At 40.0% G+C, this 19,935-nt stretch overlaps 1 protein-coding gene across 1 annotated transcript in view; it reads right to left on the minus strand.

The window, feature by feature from the left end:
• Positions 1 to 5,402: 5,402 nt before the first annotated feature.
• The window catches only part of LOC146485086 (transcription elongation factor SPT5-like), a 28,160-nt gene continuing 13,627 nt past the window's right edge, over positions 5,403 to 19,935 (minus strand). The window contains exons 18-31 of the mRNA XM_085104035.1: positions 19,561 to 19,716; positions 18,529 to 18,626; positions 17,633 to 17,702; positions 16,748 to 16,822; positions 16,596 to 16,646; positions 14,737 to 14,862; positions 13,552 to 13,627; positions 12,997 to 13,125; positions 9,882 to 9,987; positions 9,222 to 9,361; positions 8,146 to 8,300; positions 6,969 to 7,241; positions 6,426 to 6,566; positions 5,403 to 5,915 (exon numbers count right to left, since the gene is read on the minus strand). Coding sequence (XP_084960161.1) covers positions 5,766 to 5,915; positions 6,426 to 6,566; positions 6,969 to 7,241; positions 8,146 to 8,300; positions 9,222 to 9,361; positions 9,882 to 9,987; positions 12,997 to 13,125; positions 13,552 to 13,627; positions 14,737 to 14,862; positions 16,596 to 16,646; positions 16,748 to 16,822; positions 17,633 to 17,702; positions 18,529 to 18,626; positions 19,561 to 19,716 — 1,746 coding nt within the window. The 3' untranslated portion in view covers positions 5,403 to 5,765. The remainder of the gene's footprint in view (positions 5,916 to 6,425; positions 6,567 to 6,968; positions 7,242 to 8,145; positions 8,301 to 9,221; positions 9,362 to 9,881; positions 9,988 to 12,996; positions 13,126 to 13,551; positions 13,628 to 14,736; positions 14,863 to 16,595; positions 16,647 to 16,747; positions 16,823 to 17,632; positions 17,703 to 18,528; positions 18,627 to 19,560; positions 19,717 to 19,935) is intronic.

Here is a 19,935-nt window from a genome sequence, read left to right on the forward strand (position 1 = left end):
AGTCCCCTCAAAACGACTGCGTGGGAGGCTACCGCCAACGAAGACCGTACACATCTAGTTAAGACGTCTAGTTTAGTCGGAAGGGGCCGAGAGGGAGAAATCTGCGTGACTAGCATTCCGCAAGCGTTGCTCGTCCTCGCGCTCGTGAAACTCATATATGCCTGAATAAGCCCTAAAATCATCATCATCATTATCATCATCATCATCATCACCATCACCATTATCGTCATCATCATCATCATCATCATCATCATTGGTGAATCGAATAAAGGCCTTAGAGGTGCGGCATATTCCTTTGCTTTTTTTGTGAGCATGAGAAACCTGCAGTTACTATTAAATGACATCTGTAGTGCGGAAATACTTCGGATTATTGTTGAATACCTTTTTCGTGCAAGGGTATGTGTGTACTGAAGGAGATTCAAAATTCGTTCAAATTAAAGTAGCCACAGCGATAGAATGATTGCTGAGACCATAGCGGTTTTTGAATATTATTTTCTCTCTTTTTTTTAAAGTTTTATCAGTCACCTTTCCTTCTAAGACCAGAGTATTGTCTCCCTATACCACATGGTACCCTCCTCTTAGATAAAACAATAGTTTCCTCGCTTCCTCTTCTCCCCGCATTAACTTCATTCATTGTCCTCTTTTTTAAATGTCATATTCACTCAAGATTGTTTGAGGGCCGGTTGGAAAAAGCAAGCGCCTGGGATCTAGGGATTATTTTCAGCAAACTTATATATCTATTAACAAGTTGAATGCGTTGTAACCAGCTTTAAATCAATGTTATTTTCTTTACTATGGAAGAAAATACTCAAAAAGACTCAGAAAATGCTGTTTAATTAGCTACGATAAAGGCCGTTTATTGACAGGCAAACAGACAAACAGACTACACGGGTTAGTTGAACTCCTCAGTGCGAAAAAGATGAAAATACCGCAACGTTTGTTTTGATGGAAGTTTCGTCTTCAGTGAGCAATACCACGTGTAGGTGATCTACCTTCTACTCGAAAATATGCCAAAGGGCCGGGCAAAATGGAATTTTATCTCATATCAGCGGTATCGAAGCGGCAGGCAAATACAACTCGGATACTACACTGTAGTTATAAAAACGTAAACATGTCATTAACCCTAGCTATCGACTGTGAGGTAGAAAATGTCGCTGTTTCGTACAGATTCATTTAAGAACTGAGCAGATTGTCACCCTTCTGTTTAGTGAAAAACGTACTAGTTGCGTGAAGAACAATAATGAAATTTGTCGATCATTCTGGCCTTGCGTTTTATGCCACGGCAATCGGCCTTTACGAATTTTGCTGTAGCATTAGTTATCACTCACTCTAACTGTGAATAATTTTTTGTATAGGAATATTCAGCAACGAAAAGCTGTTTAGAGTATTACATTTTGTGTTGTAGCGATAACTTTGTCATTCTCTCGGGAAAATATACTATACAAACTATAAAATGTACTTCAAATGTGTTAACTAGTACTTGCGTGACTGACCACTGACTGACCATTTTGTTAACACTTGACTATAAATGTTATACCCAAACTAGATTTCTTACATGTTGCAGTAAAATAACAGATCGTACCTCAAGCATACCTGTTGTTGTAAGTTTCGATGTACCAGGGCAAGATTTTGCCTCGAAATATTTCCTCATTTTCAAGTGTTCACATGCGAGGAGTTCAACAGTCAGCATGTTGTTGATAGGCTGTGATCTAGAAAACATGCCTGCTTTGCACAGCTTCACAAACCCAAAAGTGATTTTAACGCCTGCTATTAGCTTTATTATTGAAACAAGTTCTTATTTAGTAAGATATATCATAAATACTTGGTTCTAGAAGTACTTCTAGATGCACCATGTGACAATGAAAAAAAATTGGTTGAGATCTGGACGAGCAGAAAGGTGACATGACACTTTGACCTTTTCAAATTTGGTGTTACATCTCACTCCCTAGTTAGACTTATTTTATTTAAGGTATATAAAGCAATTCAAAACTTATTAGATCATTAGATTTAGTTTTGGAACAAGAATTATACAATTCTCCGGTAAAAATAACATACAAACAATAATTTATTGAAACATGTCATCTTGTCCTTGCGTGACCACAGGAATTTTTTGAAAAAATATGTCAAAAATTCCCTATGTGTTTTATTCCGTCAAAGACTGGCTTTTTAATTACCCAAGCTGAATTTTTGATATGTTGCAGCACAAGAATAGAGCTTTGCTCTACTGTAACTTTCATTGTAAATTTCGATGTACCAGGAAAAGAATTTTGTCCGCAAAGTTTCCACAATTTCAAGTGTCAACAAAAATGCTGAAAATAGGAATCTTCGGACTTTGAAAACTGCATGTAAATAAGAATCCTCCAGCAATATTTTCGTAAGACCGTATTCTCAGAAGGATCCCTAACTTAATTTCAAAAGCTCGTTTTAATACGCTAAGCCGTCTTCCTTCCCGAGCGATTTGAAAATGCACCAAATCTCGTCAAAATTTAACGCCGGCTGCGCCGCGATCACGGCATTTCACATTATGCCGGAATTCTCGAAAACGAAAAATCTTTGGAAAGTTTTAATGTCATTTTCGTAAATAGTTCTCTAAAGGGATTCTTCTGACAAAATATGAGGAAATCCGAAATTTCAGTTTTGACCGCGAGTTCTCGATATTCTCAGTCAGCCGCTCTTAATAACTTACCCCCAGAAAATAGTAGAGAGCAGAAACAATCCTAACCGCTGCAATCCTGCAATGTTGTTATAGGCCATTAACTAGTACGACCTTTTTTTTTCACAAGGACTTGATCATTTTGTATAAGTCAGCTGAAATGCATGAAATTCATTATCAGTACTCTACCGATTGACAGCTGTTAACAATAGACAGAAAATTCGATTGAAGCCGCTCTCAGAAGCGGAAACCTTAAATCAATCAGTCATAGTTGTAGGCTACCAAACAAACGAGAACTCATTCTATTTTAGTTAGGTAACGCTGACGAGTTAAACTTTGTTTGGTCTATCAACAGAGTAGATAAAAGCCAGATAAAGAACAGTAAATTGGCAACCATAAAGAGATTAGAGTGCTGACATTTCGAGCGTCCGCCCTTTGCCATCGCTTAAACCAATCTAACGAAGAGCTAAGGTGCAAAACGTCAGCAGTGGAATCTCTTTACCAATTTACCTTTAATTGTCAACTCTGTTGATAAACCAAACCTTCGTTTCTACTCCCCACCGACGCAGCAACGCAGTTTCTTTAGAACCTAACGCTCTTATCCTTATAATTAAACCTTGAACGCGTTAGTAGGCCAACAGAGAGTTAAAACCTGCGTTTTATCCTAGAAACATCATCACATCATTGATGCACTTTACCATTGATTGTTTTTAGTTTTATTAGAAATTGATCTCTTACCCTTGGTATGCAAGTGTTCATAACCGCAAAATGATTGGGTCGTTAGCCATTTACAAGTACGAATCATTGATGAATAAGTGGCACTGAAGTTACTATTTTAGTATAGCTGCTTCTGAATCATGGATTACTTTAATTATGTAAGATTAGTTTTCAAACGCTGCTCGTGTTCAGTTGCTGCGCTCAAAGCTAGTTTACATTTGGCAATCTTTATACATGCTTATAATTAGTGTCAGTGCTGATGCCGATTTTTTGGACTTTTGCGTGCAGCATTTGGTACGAGCTTTTTCCTTCCTTTTCACTTTGCTATCTGATTGTAAGAGGTTCGTGCAGGGTCCGGATTAAAAAAGCTCTCCTGATTTAAGAAATAATCTTAAGTATTGTCTCTAAATAGCAGCCTTTTATATTTAGACAATACATGTCTTCTTATAACATGGCTTCGTGAATCTTTTCCTCGCCTTGCCATAAGTTTCAGTCGGTTGGAGCTGATAACTGGAATGACAGGCTCAACCTTGCCAGTATAACTGCTTGCACACACATGCAACTGTCACTTAAAAGACGTACTTTAAAGCTAACTTGAGGAAACTGGGCCTGTACAAAGCTGACCTGAAGCAACGATTGCATGACCCTCTTGTGTCTGAACGAAAAGTGAGGGGAAATAACTGAGTTCTGTCTTAAACATATTTAAAATGCGTTCACACGACACCGATGACATGCATGTGGACTATTAGCAGTGCAAAGAACCTGAACAACGTCTGCGCCAGCGGCTAAAATAATTCGCAGATACCAAATAGCGCAAAATACGGCTAGTCTCTGCTGGTTCCTGTTGATAATGTAAACGATAAACTGGTCACCTTATTAATGATTTTACCCCCCCAACTATGTCCAACATTTTGTGTCAAAATTAATGAAAAGACAAACAGCGTTTCATTATAAAGTCGTGCTCTGTGATATATAATTTTGATGCAAATCTTTGTTTACTACAGCAAGAGTTAGTTGCAGTAACACAAGATTAAGTTGTAATACTGAAAAAATACAAGAGTTGAGACTAGCATAGATTCATTTGTATTATTTTCTACACTCCCCACAGCAATATTTGATAACAGTAATAAGATTTGGTTGCAATAAAAAGTACAAGAGAAGTTTAGACTGAAGGCAATTCGTTGCCTATACCACTGTCCGGTTAGGTCAGTTGGGAGACCGCCGGACTACCATGCGGAAATCCGAGAGTTCACAGTTAAAAAATTACGCTTCGAGGACGGATCGTCACTGGGGCTGCGGTCTTTCTAGTGAATGTTTGAGCGCTTCTGGGAATCCTCAAAATATTACAGGTTGTGTTTGCGAATTTGTGCTGGAATACTATTACAATTAACCGATTCTTCTTATTCCCAACAGTTTTCGCGAAACTTTTGTAAACCGTGCTCCTCACAGGCCAATAACTTCGCTTCAAAATTGACTCACAATTCTTTCAAATCGCTTACGTATTGCTCGCCTCGCAAACAAAGGCTTATTTGAATAACTATTTCATTTAGCAATGCTTTTTCTGTGTTTCTCTGTAAATTTGGAACGAAGCAACCTTACGCTATGGCTCCTTTTGAATCCTATTTTTTTGTTTCACATCTGCGATCTTGTGTCGCTTAAAATTTAGTCAGCAAACCGTTGACCGCGGGAGCTGTTTTCGTGGTTAACTGGCCAAGGCATTCAAAGAGACCAGTACGATCAGACAGAACTCCTTTGGACCCCGTTCGCTCGTTTTCCCTCACCCCAGAGCACGATAAAGAACGCTTCGGGAACTAGCAAACAACTTTTTGCAGCATGTCAAGCGACAACGTAACCGTGCAGTCTCAATCGACCTTGGATTATTTTATTTTTCAGGTTAAATCCACATAACAGTCAAGCGCTCAAACTACATACAAGGGTGACAGTCGGGGGTCTGATAAAATTAGAAGCGAGATGGGAGTGGGAAGGGAAGGACAGAATTTGTTCTCCTCGTTTCAGTAAGACATCAATCCCCAACAGTGAATTATCACTTTATTGGTAAATTGAAAACGCAACATTTGTGAATCCGTCACAATATTTCACTCGAGATTTTTATGAATTCGCGAGATCCGGTTTTAGACTGCATCTTATTGGACAATCGTACGTGGCAAGAAAACAGAATCGCGCGCAAGAATGATTGCGGTTCTCTTTCTCTCGCATCACATTTCTTGAGAAAGGGCTACAACAAGTCCATCTCCTGCCGTGTAGTTATGTCAATTTTCCTTTGCTCTCTTCGTTCCCTTGTCAGTCATGCTGTCCCATAGTTCAATTAAGGTACACTACAGAAAATGTGCTGCATGAAACAACTCGACCGCTAACACAACCGTTTGAAGGCATCTCACACATCCGTGGGTCCAAGTTTTGCAAGGTACTTGAGCGGCAGGATCTTAAGCTGGTCTGTTTGGTCCATCTTGATAATGCCGTCCGGATCGTCGATATTAATAAGAGTTCCTACACGCTCGCGGTCATCTCCCACGATCACTTTGACCTAACGAGAACAGGGAAAAGAGTACCGATGTTCTCAAACTCATAAAACATTCATGAAGAGAAAACAAAGCAAATCACAACGGTGAAGGAGGTTTGGAAATGTGATCTTAATTATCATAAAATTTAATGAGCTTCTTTTAAAATTTCTCCAAGAATTTTTGATGAAAATCTATAAGAAGTTCCAACTTGCTAGGTTTCGCAATACAATGCAGATCAGTTGTGCCGAACACTATTCCATTTTCTTTCCTCCGTCTCTCACTCACTTAATGACATCAATCAGGTTCAAATTTACACGCCTTTCAGAAAGCTGGCATAGTTGATTCACGACCTCTAGCGATTTTACTTGCCCACTCGTGTTCTTTACACAAACTTGTGTCTGCTTGCGCCATCACTCAACCCAAGCTCAAAACTTTTAAAATGCTTTCGTACAAACCGGACTGAACACTGAATTAGCATTAAGCGGAAACAAAATCAGTTCAAGGTAACTCGTCAAAAAAGACAAGCAGCATACCTTATCTCCTTTAACCGGTTCACCAGGATCAACGTTGTTAATAGAAACACTGACGTCTCGCTTCTCGTCGTACAAATAAACTGTGCACGTGTTTCCGGAGACAGTGCGGACCACGCCCTTCTTGTCCATTAGCTGAGGGTCCTGGAAACGACAAGCCACGTGAACATCACGTGAGAGTTGAGTAAAAGCAGGTGCTTGGTTTTAAAGGTTATTAAACACATGCGAGTTGCAACCAAGCCATACATTCTTTGTAAAATCTTTAAAACACTTTAACCGCTTGTTTTCTCAAAAAACATTTAACAGGCGCCACAAGCTCTTTCAATTCACTGAGACCATTTATTTACAGCTAGTTTTTGTTGTTTATGCTCATGTAGTTAATGAGGCTTACCATCATCAAGAAGGCAAAGATCCGCCCATAAATAGCAAAACCAAACTTGCTCGCACGATCTCATCTACGCTAAAACACCTTCCAACACCTAGTCAGATATTTTGATGGTGCCATTTTTCGTTTTAAGAATGTAAAATCATTCTTATTTAACTTACCTCGTGATTTTCATTTATTCGCACTTCGATATCAGTCGTGACCCAGTCGGCCTGTGTCTCCTCCATGCCGGCCCCGGGGGTGAGGGGGTTGAATGCAGGGGATACCGGCGCTATACTTCCGGGTGTCATAGGGTTATTATAACCGGCAGGGGATGGGGACTGCGTGTATGGAGAATAGCTAGGCTCTGAGCCGTACATCCCTCCCCCAGGAGTATTGGGAGTATACGGTCCTCCATATCCCCCGGGGGTGGCTGGGTTCGGTGTTCCATAAACCTAAAGGAGAGAACGAGAAAGATATATGAAAATAACAAATAATTGGCTTTATTTTAGGGGAAGGGGGGGGGGGGGGTATGACAAACGCATGGCTTGCTGTAAACTGAAAAATCCACAATGTTTTTATGACAACTTGGGTGACAATGGCCAGGTTAGCATCTGTTGACTGCTCCCTTTAAGGACGCTAACTCCTAATGCTGAGAATTTTTGCGCGGTCAATGACTATGCGGCAAAAGCAGATCTTAGCAAGGCCTTTTAGAGACAATTGAGTAAACAATAATTCTAAAAAGTTTTCAAATACATAATAATGTCTGGCATTTGTTTCAAAAGTGAAGCTTAGTTATTTTTGAAAAAAATGCGTGGTTATGCCCAATTGTCTTTTTAAGGTGACTCCATACAGCTATTTGGCACGCGGCGAAATTGGCCAAACTTATGAACAGAATTTGTTTTAACTTTACGAGGAGAAACTTGGGAGTTTCTCTCTTCTGTACACACACAAAAAAAGCGAAATTTTACCGCGCGAAATTCGGACAAACCCGTTTGAAACTAGCTAGGAGTGAAGGAATCAACAGATGTATCATCCGCTGGTTGCCATGGAAAACGGAGTTTAACAGTTGTAACGGTAGCAAAGCATAAGAACTTAAGAACTTGAAACTATGTTTGAACCCAGATATTTTCACAGGGCTGAAAGAACCAGAAAATCAAGAAAAATATATATCACTACCAGCGAAAACTGAAGGAATGGTATCATAGAGCCACCTTAAATTTAAATTTTCTTTTCTCGCATAGTTACAAACCGCGCAGAAATACCATTGAATCAGAGTCGTATACGGAGTAGCAAAAGGAAGCACCGAGGTGGCAAATAAAGACTGTATAAAATAGACATTCTGCAATGAAGCCTTACCCCAGGGGAGGGAGTGGACGTATCAAAGTTGTAATCAAAATCTTCATTGCGTGCGGGTGTATTGGATTGTGTTGGGTCCCAGGCTCCACCGTGAAGTGGCGTGCGTGAAGGATCGTGGGAAGGTGTCATGGAGCCATAATGAGGTGTGCGACTTCCTGTGAACAAATGGAAAATTGAGGTGAGCGTAAGTCATTCTCCAATATAAACATGTTACAACGTCAACAAGGAACTACTTCTCCTAGATTTTGCTGCTGAAGTAATCAGAAATTTAGTAAAATGCGTGGCGACGTGGAGCTTGAACTGTAAGCTGAAGCGTTTATCAATATCCACGGAGAGTACACCATACATTTCAATTTTTGGACTTTGTAAGAATTCAAGAGAGTCCTCAATCTTAGACAGCCGGTGGTTAAGACGGCCAGTTGTAAAGGGCCTAACAGAAACAGTATCCACGAGGAAAAAAGTTTGTTTTCAGACAGCGAAGAAAAATAGAGTGGCAAGACTTATCGTCTTGCAAAGATACCAGTCTCTACAAAGAGTAAAGGAAAACAAACCCCAAATAAATTACATGAATTTCAAAACATCGCCTATTGTTACATTTATCACGTGCTTTGTTGATTTCCGTGACGCTAATATCTGTTATTCTGACCAACAATTCGTTGGCCAACATGCTCTTATTAGGGAGCTTGAGCAACGACGACGGCAACGGAAACGAAAACGTCACCCGAAAATATATCTTTATTTCATTTGTGCTACTTCGCGATTATTTCAACTTGCTCAACTTTTACAAAAATGGCGAATGATCCAGGAACCAAATTGGTAGGAGTGGCGTACAAGTTAAGAAAGAAAATGAAAAATTCACCGTCGTACGTTCACGTTCCCGACAAATTTTTTAATGTGGTCATTTCACGTTGTTGTTTTGCAGAGGACGGCAAAGAAATGTACCAACTGTAAAACGCACATGCAGAGCGATTGTTTTGGCTCATTAAACCTATTGTTTTGCGGCGTTGTCGTTGCCGTCGCCGTCGTCGTTGCTTAAGCTCCCTATATTACGATCCACAACTCAGCCGGAGTCTCACCTTCGCCATGAGTTGGAGTCTGGGAACCATACATAGGTGTCCGTGATCCATGCATGGGGGTCTGGGAACCATACATGGGTGTCTGAGATCCATACATTGGTGTTTTGGTGTAAACTGAGGATCCACGGCTGGACGGACCACTGTGAAATCAAACAACATGATGACAGCATGTTTTATTTTATTTTATTTCTTTTTTGTCAGTGCGCGATCGGGCGGAATTCTGTAAATCGTGCAATCTGATCACATCACATACAACCCATCACATACATAACGAAAGCCACTCTAACTTGGCTGTATGCGTTTTCCAACACTTAACAACACTTTGCCTCGCTTGCTTTACATTATTCTTGTTTGTTGTGTGCAATCAGATGAAGTAATTTTAACCCTATCTAGAGCGGTTTTTTGCGTGGGGGGGGGGGGTGGGGGGAGGGGGACGCGATTCTGCCCGCGTCGACTTTGTTATAACGGCAGATCCAAGATGGTCGCCGTTTGTCAATGATGATGTAACGGTAATCTCACGTTATATGACGTCATCACTTGGCGTTGCGGACCTCAAAGGCAACACCTTTGGATCTACTGTCTAACCTCTTGGGCCAGATAGGGTTAAGATAACATCAGATAGCTTTTTTTAGCTAAATATTTCTTTAAGATGACGCTTACCCAACGATAGTGAGTCTCATTCTGTCCACAGAGATGGTCTTGCAGCTGCTGTGCAGCTCAACCCGAGCTGTAGTTTCGGTGGCGTCTTTCACTATTCCAACATAACCTGGAAACAGGACCAGACAGCAGGTTTGAGATCATTTGATGGGCTACTAAATATAAGCCGACTTTGGCTTAGAAGCCAATGGAATCATCAAAATATTAGTTGAGTTTTGTTAACAGTTACTCTACTTTGCACAGAAATTAGTATTAACTATCTTTGGCTGTCGCTGGCTAGGATGGAAATGGATTGCAACTTGACATAATTGGTCATTTTTTTCAAGTTCTTCCTGTGTATTGTAGAGAAGTATTGTAGAGAAATTGGCTTGTTAACACCGACGGAAATGGTGCCACGGCAAGAGTAGTCCTTCTTGATTTCCGTTAAGGCCTTTGACCTTATCGATCACAGTGTTCTTGTTCAAAAACTAACAACATAATGATATTCCGAGTCAAGTCAAAGGTTGGATCGTTGACTTCTTGATGGACCGGAAACAAAGAGTTAAACTTGCTCAGGATTGTCACTCTGAATGGCGCTCTGTGCCATCCGGTGTCCCCCAGGGAACAAAATTAGGCCCCTGGTTATTTCTTGTCATGATTAATGAATTGGACACACCAGTTGACATGTGGAAATACGTGGATGATACATCTTGTTCCGAAATAGTTACAAAGGGTAGTGAGAGCAAACTCCAAGAAGCTGTGGATGACCTTTCGAGACAAGCGAGTCTCGATGGGTTCCAACTGAATGAGGCCAAGTGCAAAGAACTTCGAATTGGATTCTCCAATAGCAACCACGATTTTGAACCCCTAGTCCTAAATGGCAAACCCCTTGAATTAGTCACCAGTGCCAAATTGCTAGGCGTGACCATTAGCCACGATTTAAAGTGGAACATGCACAGCTCTGAACTAATTAGAAAATGTTCCTCTCGTCTCTACTTTTTACGTCAACTCAAGAGATCCGGAGTGGCACCAAGTGAACTGGTGCAATTCTATGTGACATGTATTAGGCCCGTCCTGGAATACGCAAGTCCTGTATTCCATCGTTCTCTACCAAACTACATTAGTGTAGATTTGGAACGGATCCAAAGAAGGGCATTCAGAATCATCTATCCTGACCTGTCATACAGTGTAGCACTAGAAACAGTTGGCCTACCGAAACTTCACGAGAGGAGAGAAAAGATTTCAATCGATCTGTTTGACGAGATCGTCTGTAACCCCACCCACAGTCTCCATAGCCTCCTCCCTCAAAGGAAGAGTTGTCAATATGCACTGAGACGCAAAAGTAATTTCATTCTCCCCCTATGTAAGACCGAGCGTTTGAAGAACAGTTTTATTTTTTAGCCATGTCTATAAGATGTAGATTTTTTTCTCATTTCCTCTTTGTTATTATATTTTTAGCCATGTCTATAAGATGTAGATAATTTCCTTATTTTCTCTTTGTTATTATTAGAATTTGTAAATATCCCGTAATTCAGCTTATGGCTGTAATGGTGTTTATAATAAAGTATCTATCTATCTATCTAAGTCGCTAAAAACTGATAGTCATAATAACTTGCTCTTCCCCGGATAAATCCATTACTATTTTCTTCCCTGTGCTGTAACAGCAACTTATTATATGGCTGGCTCCGCAAGCGGGCAAGATGAGTCAAATCCTGCGCTGTGATTGGCTACCCGAGCGGGCAAGATGGAGCTATCTTGCCCGCTCGGGAATTTACCCGTTGCCCGTTCACTTGGCATGGAAAGTTTAATCCCAACAACAATGCAATCTTTTCTTCGCTTTTCTCGTTGTTTCGGGGAAAAACGCTCACTTAAAAGTTCGGTAAACTCTCAACATTTACCTAAAGGGAAGGAAAGAGAATGGAATCGTCCTGGTGTAGTGAAAATTTTGTTTCAGCTACAATGAATGTGAGTTGAACCGGTGAATTGCTCTGCGTGTAGTATTTTAGATAGAGTTGATTTTGTAAAACTTATTGTCTCAAGTTGAGTGCCAAAGTGATAAATTCTCTAGGTTTGCAATGACTGTATTTAAATCAGTTCAGAAAAGTATTTTTCTCAAGTTCGCCGAAGAAGCTCACGTTTTTAATTAAGCCGCGTCTTGCTTGTTGTAAACAGCAAAATCTTATGAAAGTTTCGCCCAGTTTTCTGATTTACCCGCTCATTTTTTCGGCTTATGTTTGCATATAATCTCAAAATCTATTGTTTCATTCAAGAATTAATGATTGGAAGCCGAAAACTGTGTAAAATGTTTATTATTTACGCCACCGCGCGATCGGCTGAAAATGGCGAGTTTGCCGGATTCTATTAAAATCTTCCCGCTCTTGCGAAATCTAAATTTTTCGTTCTCAATAACTGTTAACTCCCTTTAAGCCATTATAAAGTTAGAGCCCTACGATAATTTAGGATTCCTTGTTTTCCACGATTACATGCTAATCCAAAAATGCACTGAAAATAAATCTTGCACCGGCCGGCTATGAAGAATTTCTTTTCCGAGTAGTCAGCAGTTTCATGTCCTGTTTTGTTTTGTTGTTGTAGTTTTAACTTGAAGGTTAAGCCATATAATAAATCCTTTATTGACCAAGCTTGTTCGGTCAAGATGGCTGGATATTGGCCTCGTTCTTTTTTTGCGTTTTTATGGACCGAGACGAGAACTTGGCCAATATCCAGCCATCTTGACCTCACGCTTGGTCAATAACGCATATTTCATGTTTAAAAAAGGCTCTGGATCATTGTATACTGCCATTCCATGGATTTGATTGGCTTACCGGCCATGGTACATGAGCCACTATACCATGCCTGAGAAATGGCGACCATTAAATTGTCTTCTGGTTGTTCTTGCAAAGCGAAATAAGAAAGATCCAGCAATGCTTCCCAATTGTTTATAATAAAACGATTATTCCACTCGCGCTTGTTGGATATGAGATGATTATAGCCAACTCGGCGCTACGAGCCTTGCTGCCTATCCATCATCTCATATCCAACAAGCGTGAGTGGAATAATTGTTAAATAGACAGTGTTCAATTATCGAACTCGAGACTCTTACAAGAATTCAAACATTTTCTGTTCTTACGCTGTAACTTACCTTTATAAGGCCCCTGTGAGATGCGCACCGTCTGTGATATAAGGGACATATCTCGACCTCCACGGCCTCGACCCCGTCCTCGTCCCATGCCTCCTCTCTGGGCACCACGCCCACCGGCTCCACCACCAGCTGTGAGGTCAAAGAGCATCACGTCATTAATTCATTACCTTTTTTTATTTATATCATTTATTCTGCCATGGCATGGGAAATCAATGGGTATGGAGATAAACATACGATTTCAACAAAAAGCTGAGGGCAAAGCAAGTTCTAGCAGTTGGTTGTTTTCTTTCTTTCTTGCTTTTTTTTTTTTTTTTAACAAAACCTAGGGTACCTAGGGTACTTATTGTTGTCATAACAACACAAGGTTCTGTAGCTTAGAAACCCAAGGCACAGGAACATTTCAATTTTAGTCAGGGCACAGTCTAACTCCTCAGTTGGCCTCGCGTGATATTTATCTCAATCAAACCTAGCAACTATGCACCTGAGGGGAGAGAAGTATTAACAAGCAATCATATGAAAAAAAAAAAAGTGTTTATTTTTTCAACCAAAACTTACCTCCTTCTCTGGCTGGACTTGTTATTCGTGGTGAGGCTGGAGCAAATCCACTGATTCCCAAAGTATTGGAAACTGCCTGCATGGCGAAACAAACAGAGCTCAACAGTTACCATCCTCTCATCAGATCATGGGCTTAAATTCCCCTTTACACCCATTCTCATTGCCCCAAAGCTCAGCTGGGAGTTGGAGTGTTTGCATCGGCATGAAGTCTCGGCAATTCCTCGTGGTTCTTAAAAATGGACTCTGAGCAACAGTACCGTTTTCCGCATCTATACACGATTTATTACCATCCTCTCATACTTTATACTTAAGCAACCGCATGGGCAGCTTAAGCACATCAAACTCATCTCAAATCAAGGAAACCTGCAAAGTGCTTTGCAGGGTCAGTGACTTTGCGTGAAAATTAAGTGAGCAGTTTGGATAGCTTGCTCTTTTGGCTCGACAGAACAAAGGGCATGCCCGATGCTAGGATGATCTATGTTGGTCTGTTAGGGTACGGATTTATCCCATTTTATCATCACATTATGATGACTACGTTGGTTCTATATAATACTCGTATATTATTGGACAAATGTTCAATTTTACCCTAGTATGATTGGATATTTATCTACATTTTGTATTATATACTACCTGAAAATATTATATCCTATTTCTATTATTATGTTAGGGGGTCAGCTCCATGTGAGGATTCGGTTCCTCCCTGTTTGCATTCCTCTTTACTAATTGTTATGCAAATAAAGTTGTCATAAATAAAACGAATTTTAGGTTGTCAAATAGTGGGGAGCAGCTCCAAGTAAATTGCAATGCGTGCAAATACATGTAATCCAGGCCCAGGAGTTCAAAGAGCGAATAACTTTATCCACTGGATAAGTCGCTATCCAGCGGAGCAAATGTACCCCAACCAACGCTTTTGGCAAGTTTTCCACACAATCCCATACTTAAATTCGACATATACTTTTACTCTATTCACAAGTCATAATACTATCGAGAAAATTTTGCACTCATTTTATCTGCCGGATAGCGAACTATCCAGTAGATAAAATTATCCGCTCTTTGAACAACTGGGGCCCAGGCGAGGAGTGGGAAAAAAGAGAAGCGACTGGGTAGAGGAGCCTTCTCTCTCCAGTCTCCTCGCTTTTAATTATCCGTTCGCATCGCAATTTTCTTTACGCAGGAATCCCTTACCTTCCCGCCACCTGCTAACACGAGATGTTTTGTTTTACAAACCAGTATCCCGCCATTCTCGATCACCATCTTGGAAGATAAGAACGCAAAACTGCGATACAGATGCTTAATCTCTCCCTGCAACCCCTTCAAAAGAAAAGCAAAAGTCATCGGTAATTACACAGTACAGTATTAGCCTGCGTATAAGAACCTAGGTTTTAAGAACCTGTTAGGCTAAAATTTTCATTTTAAGCCCCCTCCATATAAGAACCTATTTAGGCTAAATTTTAAGTAAGGTTCTTATCAGTGGGGTTGCTGCGAAAGTGTATAGGTAGAAACTGCTGAATTAAGATCATCATCTTTTTAAAAGTAAATTGACATAACTTTTTTTTCTTTCAAGCTTAAGTACCATGTTGTATGTCTATTGTGTTTGCCATTATCCTGTATTATGAGATGATATTTATGATATATACAGTATATTCAGATCAAATTCGTATGGAAATGTAAGAACCTATTTTAAGAACCTTGGTAGCCTAAATTCGCTTTAAGTACCATTTATATAAGAACCTATTTAGGCTAAATTGAAAAATTCAGGTTCTTATACGTGGGCTATTACTGTATTCCGCGACTCAGAAATCTAGCACTTCCCAGCCAAACCAAATCGAGAGTTTCTAACAAAAAAAGAGTTTTAAATATAGTGGAGCAGAATTATGGAACTCGGTGCCAAGAACAGGCAAACTTGCTTCTTCTTCATAAAGCTGAGACACTCCCTCTGATTGCGTTATCTCTTCTTATTCTTTACTTTTACTAAACTACTATTAATATTGGTATTTCATTCTTAGGTTAGCATTAGCGTCAGAGTTGGTGGTTCATTTTTCTACAATCTTCACGCACCGCCTTAGCTTTTGTTGTTGGGGCGGGCATGATTATTGTGTAGTGTTTTACATACATACATACATACATACATACAAATATTACAAACAAGGAAACGATTTATAACCACGGCCACACGAGCAAACACTGAGCGCAATTTTATAAAAAAAATGTTGTGTACCATGCGTATAAGACAAAATGACACATGAAGCCACCATCACACAGGTGATGCAACAACCAAAAAAAAAAAGGAAATGATTGCAAGAAATTCAAACAGGGTGAACTTTTCACGAAAAAGGGCGAGCTTGTCAGTTCACGTCACCTGTGTGCGAGTGGTTATACGTCTAATTTTCTTAACATGCTGACGACACAACTTTAGGTAAAAGCCGAATTGTCTGTGCAACCAAAAGAGAAATGCTTGTATAGCCGCAGTTTAAGAGAGGTAGAGACACGTTTTTTCTAAATCTAGAATCTTGCACATCTGTTGGATTCGCTCTGATGAAGGGCTAACGCTCGAAACGCAAACACTCGAATCTCTACGGCGGCCAAATTACCTAATCAACTCTGTTGATAAACCTTACATTCGTTTCTACTCCCCACCGACGCGACAACACAGCTTCTTTAGAAACTAAGCCCCTTATATATTTGGTTATTCTTAGTTTCCCTGTACTGTGTCTGTTGCGTCCTTTGTTGATTGCTCAGTCGTGTTGACATCATTGCCGGTAAAGACAAAAGCTCTCTACATGAGCTATCCGTTACCTTTGGGAGCAATTGCCAAACATAATTTTTTATATTAAAGAAGGCAATCGTCGAAGGATGACTGACTTCGCTGCAGAAAGGGAAGTCACAACCCAGGTTAAAGAAGCTTCAGTCAACAGTCACATTTCTGTTTTGAGATTAAAATATTTGGTCCAAGTTTCTTGGACAAGATATTCCGCGCTGGTTGTACTGTTGCAAACATTCAACGACTTGTTAACGTAACTGACATTATACTGATCAATACATACAGCATGAGGTCCTTCAATGACTTTTACTATGTCTCTGACTTGTACTGAGTTCTAGGAACAATAAAACAAACAAGGCATGTTTATGAAAAAACAACAAAGAAACAAAAAACAAGGCTATTAGAAATCTGGTCTAAGAACGTTAAATATCAAACCTGTTCTGAATCCAGGGCTACAGCATTTTTGTTCTCTCTTCTTCTGCCCACAGCCTGGTGTTTGACTTGTATGACCTGAGAGCAGAATAGCATGGCCTTGATATTATACACACATTTAAGTAAAGAATTTCTTCAAGCTTCATGGACTATCGGAAAGGAATTAAAATAATTTTAGCCTAGTTTCCACAACATGAGGTGTTAAACAAACTATGGCCCCTCCTTCAACTGTACGAGGTTATGGAAACTGTGATGGTGGACAATAGTCCACCATACGTTGTATTTCCGTGGTGTTTTGTAACAAGTGCCTAGGCGTGTGGGGTTCATCACTGGATTGTGGGGATTTGCCTGTGATGGAGTAGTTAATCTGGGAGTCAGCTGACCACAATGAAACCTCTGGACATCCCACACAGCCGGCTGCTGTTACTGTTTGTGAAGCGGTATGCTGATTAGGTTTTCCCAACAGCTCAAGGGTAAGCAATTGATTAACACACTAAGGCTAAAAATATAACTGAATGGATCTTTTAAACAAAAATCTTGAGCAGGACTCTCCAGTAGTGATGCTAATTATTATTCGCTACACTCTGAAGATGAAATACTCATGTGGGACAGATTAAATGATATGTATCAAGCTCCACCATGATGATCACAATGTGTTTTCAATTTGTTTTATAGATAAGACTGATAAATCAGGCTGCAGTTGTTCAAAGAGTGGATAACTTTACTCAGGGGATAAGTTGCTCTGCAGTATTAGAGTTGTATTGGCTGGATAGCGATTTATCTGCTGGATAAAGTTATCCACTCTTTGAACAACTGGGGCCTGTACGTGTAAATCAGCCTTTAGGAACCCATGGGGCTGAAGTTAAGTAGCTGGACTGGATTACTTACCTTTCCATGTTGGTTCAGTACTGAGAACATGTCCCTATCCAAACGAATGATAACTCCAACAGTCTGTGGACTGGAACCAGCAAATTATACACGTAATTAATTTTGTACGTATCTCCCAAATGAAATAAAAGGTTTTGATATGACAATGTCTCCAATCTATCTTCTCTACCTCCTCAAATCCTTTCTTTTTTTCACCTAAAACCTTCAGTCAAATGATGGTTTGCTGATTACTAGAGTAAGATTGTGAGTAAAATTGTTTAAGCTTCAAATGAAATCTATCAAGAAGAACTTCTTATGGTGTCACTTGTTGCGCTGTACAAGTTGATTCCAACTTTTACGCTGTAGATCGCTGTAAATCTGTGCAAGAAATTCTAAAAGTTACATGCACTTGTGTGTGTGACCATTTAAGTGAAAGCTACGTGGCACTCCTTTTGTTTTAAATTGCATTACCATTCTATCTTTCAGTATGAGTCAATTTATGAAACCCTGAAGACTGACCATCAAATGCAGGTCAATAAGAATCTCTTTCCTATATTGCTGTTTACTTTACCAGGTGATTTTAACTTTTTTGACAGTGGATGAAATTCAAAAGGATGACCATTTATTAAAGTGAAAGCTCTTGAGCTGTGCTTACCTCTTGGCCTCTTTATTATATTACACAAGGTGGTTCTTAAGATTGATTGAGTTGGTGCATGGTGTGACAACTCAAATGCGCATTGTACCCTGTATAGAGCAGTATTTCCCTGAGAAGCTTTTCCATTAAATTTTTTTGCTATACTAAATTTAGAAAGTCTGTTAAATTCTACTTTAAATTTTGCTCCTTTAGGAGTAATACCAGGCAGTTTGCAACACGTTTTTCACTCTAAATGGTGAACAAACAACTGTATGATTCTTACTCAAGCTGCACCATATCTCCCCACTGATGCTGACCCATGGAGTCCACTCCACTGCTCCTCTCTGTGCACAACTGTAGATCTTTGGGTAAAACCTTGAGCTGCAACAAGTAGCAACAAGAGTGATCGGTGGATAATTCTCCTCACAATCACAGAATATGAAGTGGGTAAATCATCAACCAGGGGATGTTGAAAGGTTGAACATGACGGCCTCTATACACAAGCCACAAACTTGAGTTGGCTGACAAAACAGGGAACAAGCACTGTGACCAACGCACATCAACTTTCATCGGATAGCAAGGAAGGAAATGCATGTTTGTGCACACGCAGAGAAAACAGTAAAGCTAGAGACTGGTCAACATGCATCAACTTGCATTATGCAGCCGAATAGGCTGGGAAAACATTGCATCCACTTGCTTGCAGCAACTAATTTCACCTCAATCTAACTGCAGTGAATGGAAGTCAATGAAGGTACATTCAAGTCTGCACTTAAGCCTTGGTCAGATAAGTAGCAAGTACATGTAGAAAACTTGCTAAAGTATAGAACTGGTTACTTCAGTTGGCGAGGGTATCGGAGACTGTCAACAAAGTTTAAACTGTGTAATAATCTCACCACAAACAGTCCAAAGCCACCACAGTCATCACAAACAGTCCTTCTCAGGACTACACTCACCTGGATGATCATAATTTACGTACTTATGACATGAGTCCTGGGTTCAAACCATTAACAGTTTTGTGTAATAATCTGTTGTTCCAGAAAATATACATGTTCATACTATGGCAGGTTTGAGTTTGGACCCCTCACCCCTCTGGAACTTCACCCCATTTTTGAAAACGTGGGCTTTGAGACCCCTAATTCCATTGGTTATTCTTACATTCACATTGGATGAGTAATCTGTGCAAACATACTGTGCAAATTACTTAAAAGCAGCTACACTCTCGCACATCCGGATGTTTAAGCTGTTCCATACGATTAGAAAATGGTTTTCAGAACTTACAAACTGCTTTGGTAGGCCTTGATTGGTTAGTACCTACCTCATGCATTGTTAAATCTGCAAACAGGACCACCGTGTTGTCTTCAACTCGCACGATAAGACCTGTGTCACCCTCATAACGGCCGCTAATAACCTTCACATGATCACCCATCTTGAAATGTTTCTGAAGCTCATGTGCCATGAATTCTAAAGGATCCTGGATAGAAGACAACAAAAAAATGTGTTAAAAAGGCAAAACATTAAGGAGAACTTGTCCTAATACATGTAAAACAACTGATGCATCCAAAAGATCCCACATTGAAGGAAAAGAAATGCAGGGTGGTGTACAAAATTCACTGCAAGGACTGTGGGGGAGATTACGTTGGAGAGACTGCAAGAGCCTTCGCAACAAGGCTCAAGGAGCACAACACCATTA

The sequence above is a fragment of the Pavona decussata genome, unplaced genomic scaffold (genome assembly GCF_977016875.1).
Source record: "Pavona decussata unplaced genomic scaffold, jaPavDecu1.1 SCAFFOLD_28, whole genome shotgun sequence".
Classification (NCBI taxonomy): Eukaryota; Metazoa; Cnidaria; class Anthozoa; order Scleractinia; family Agariciidae; genus Pavona; species Pavona decussata.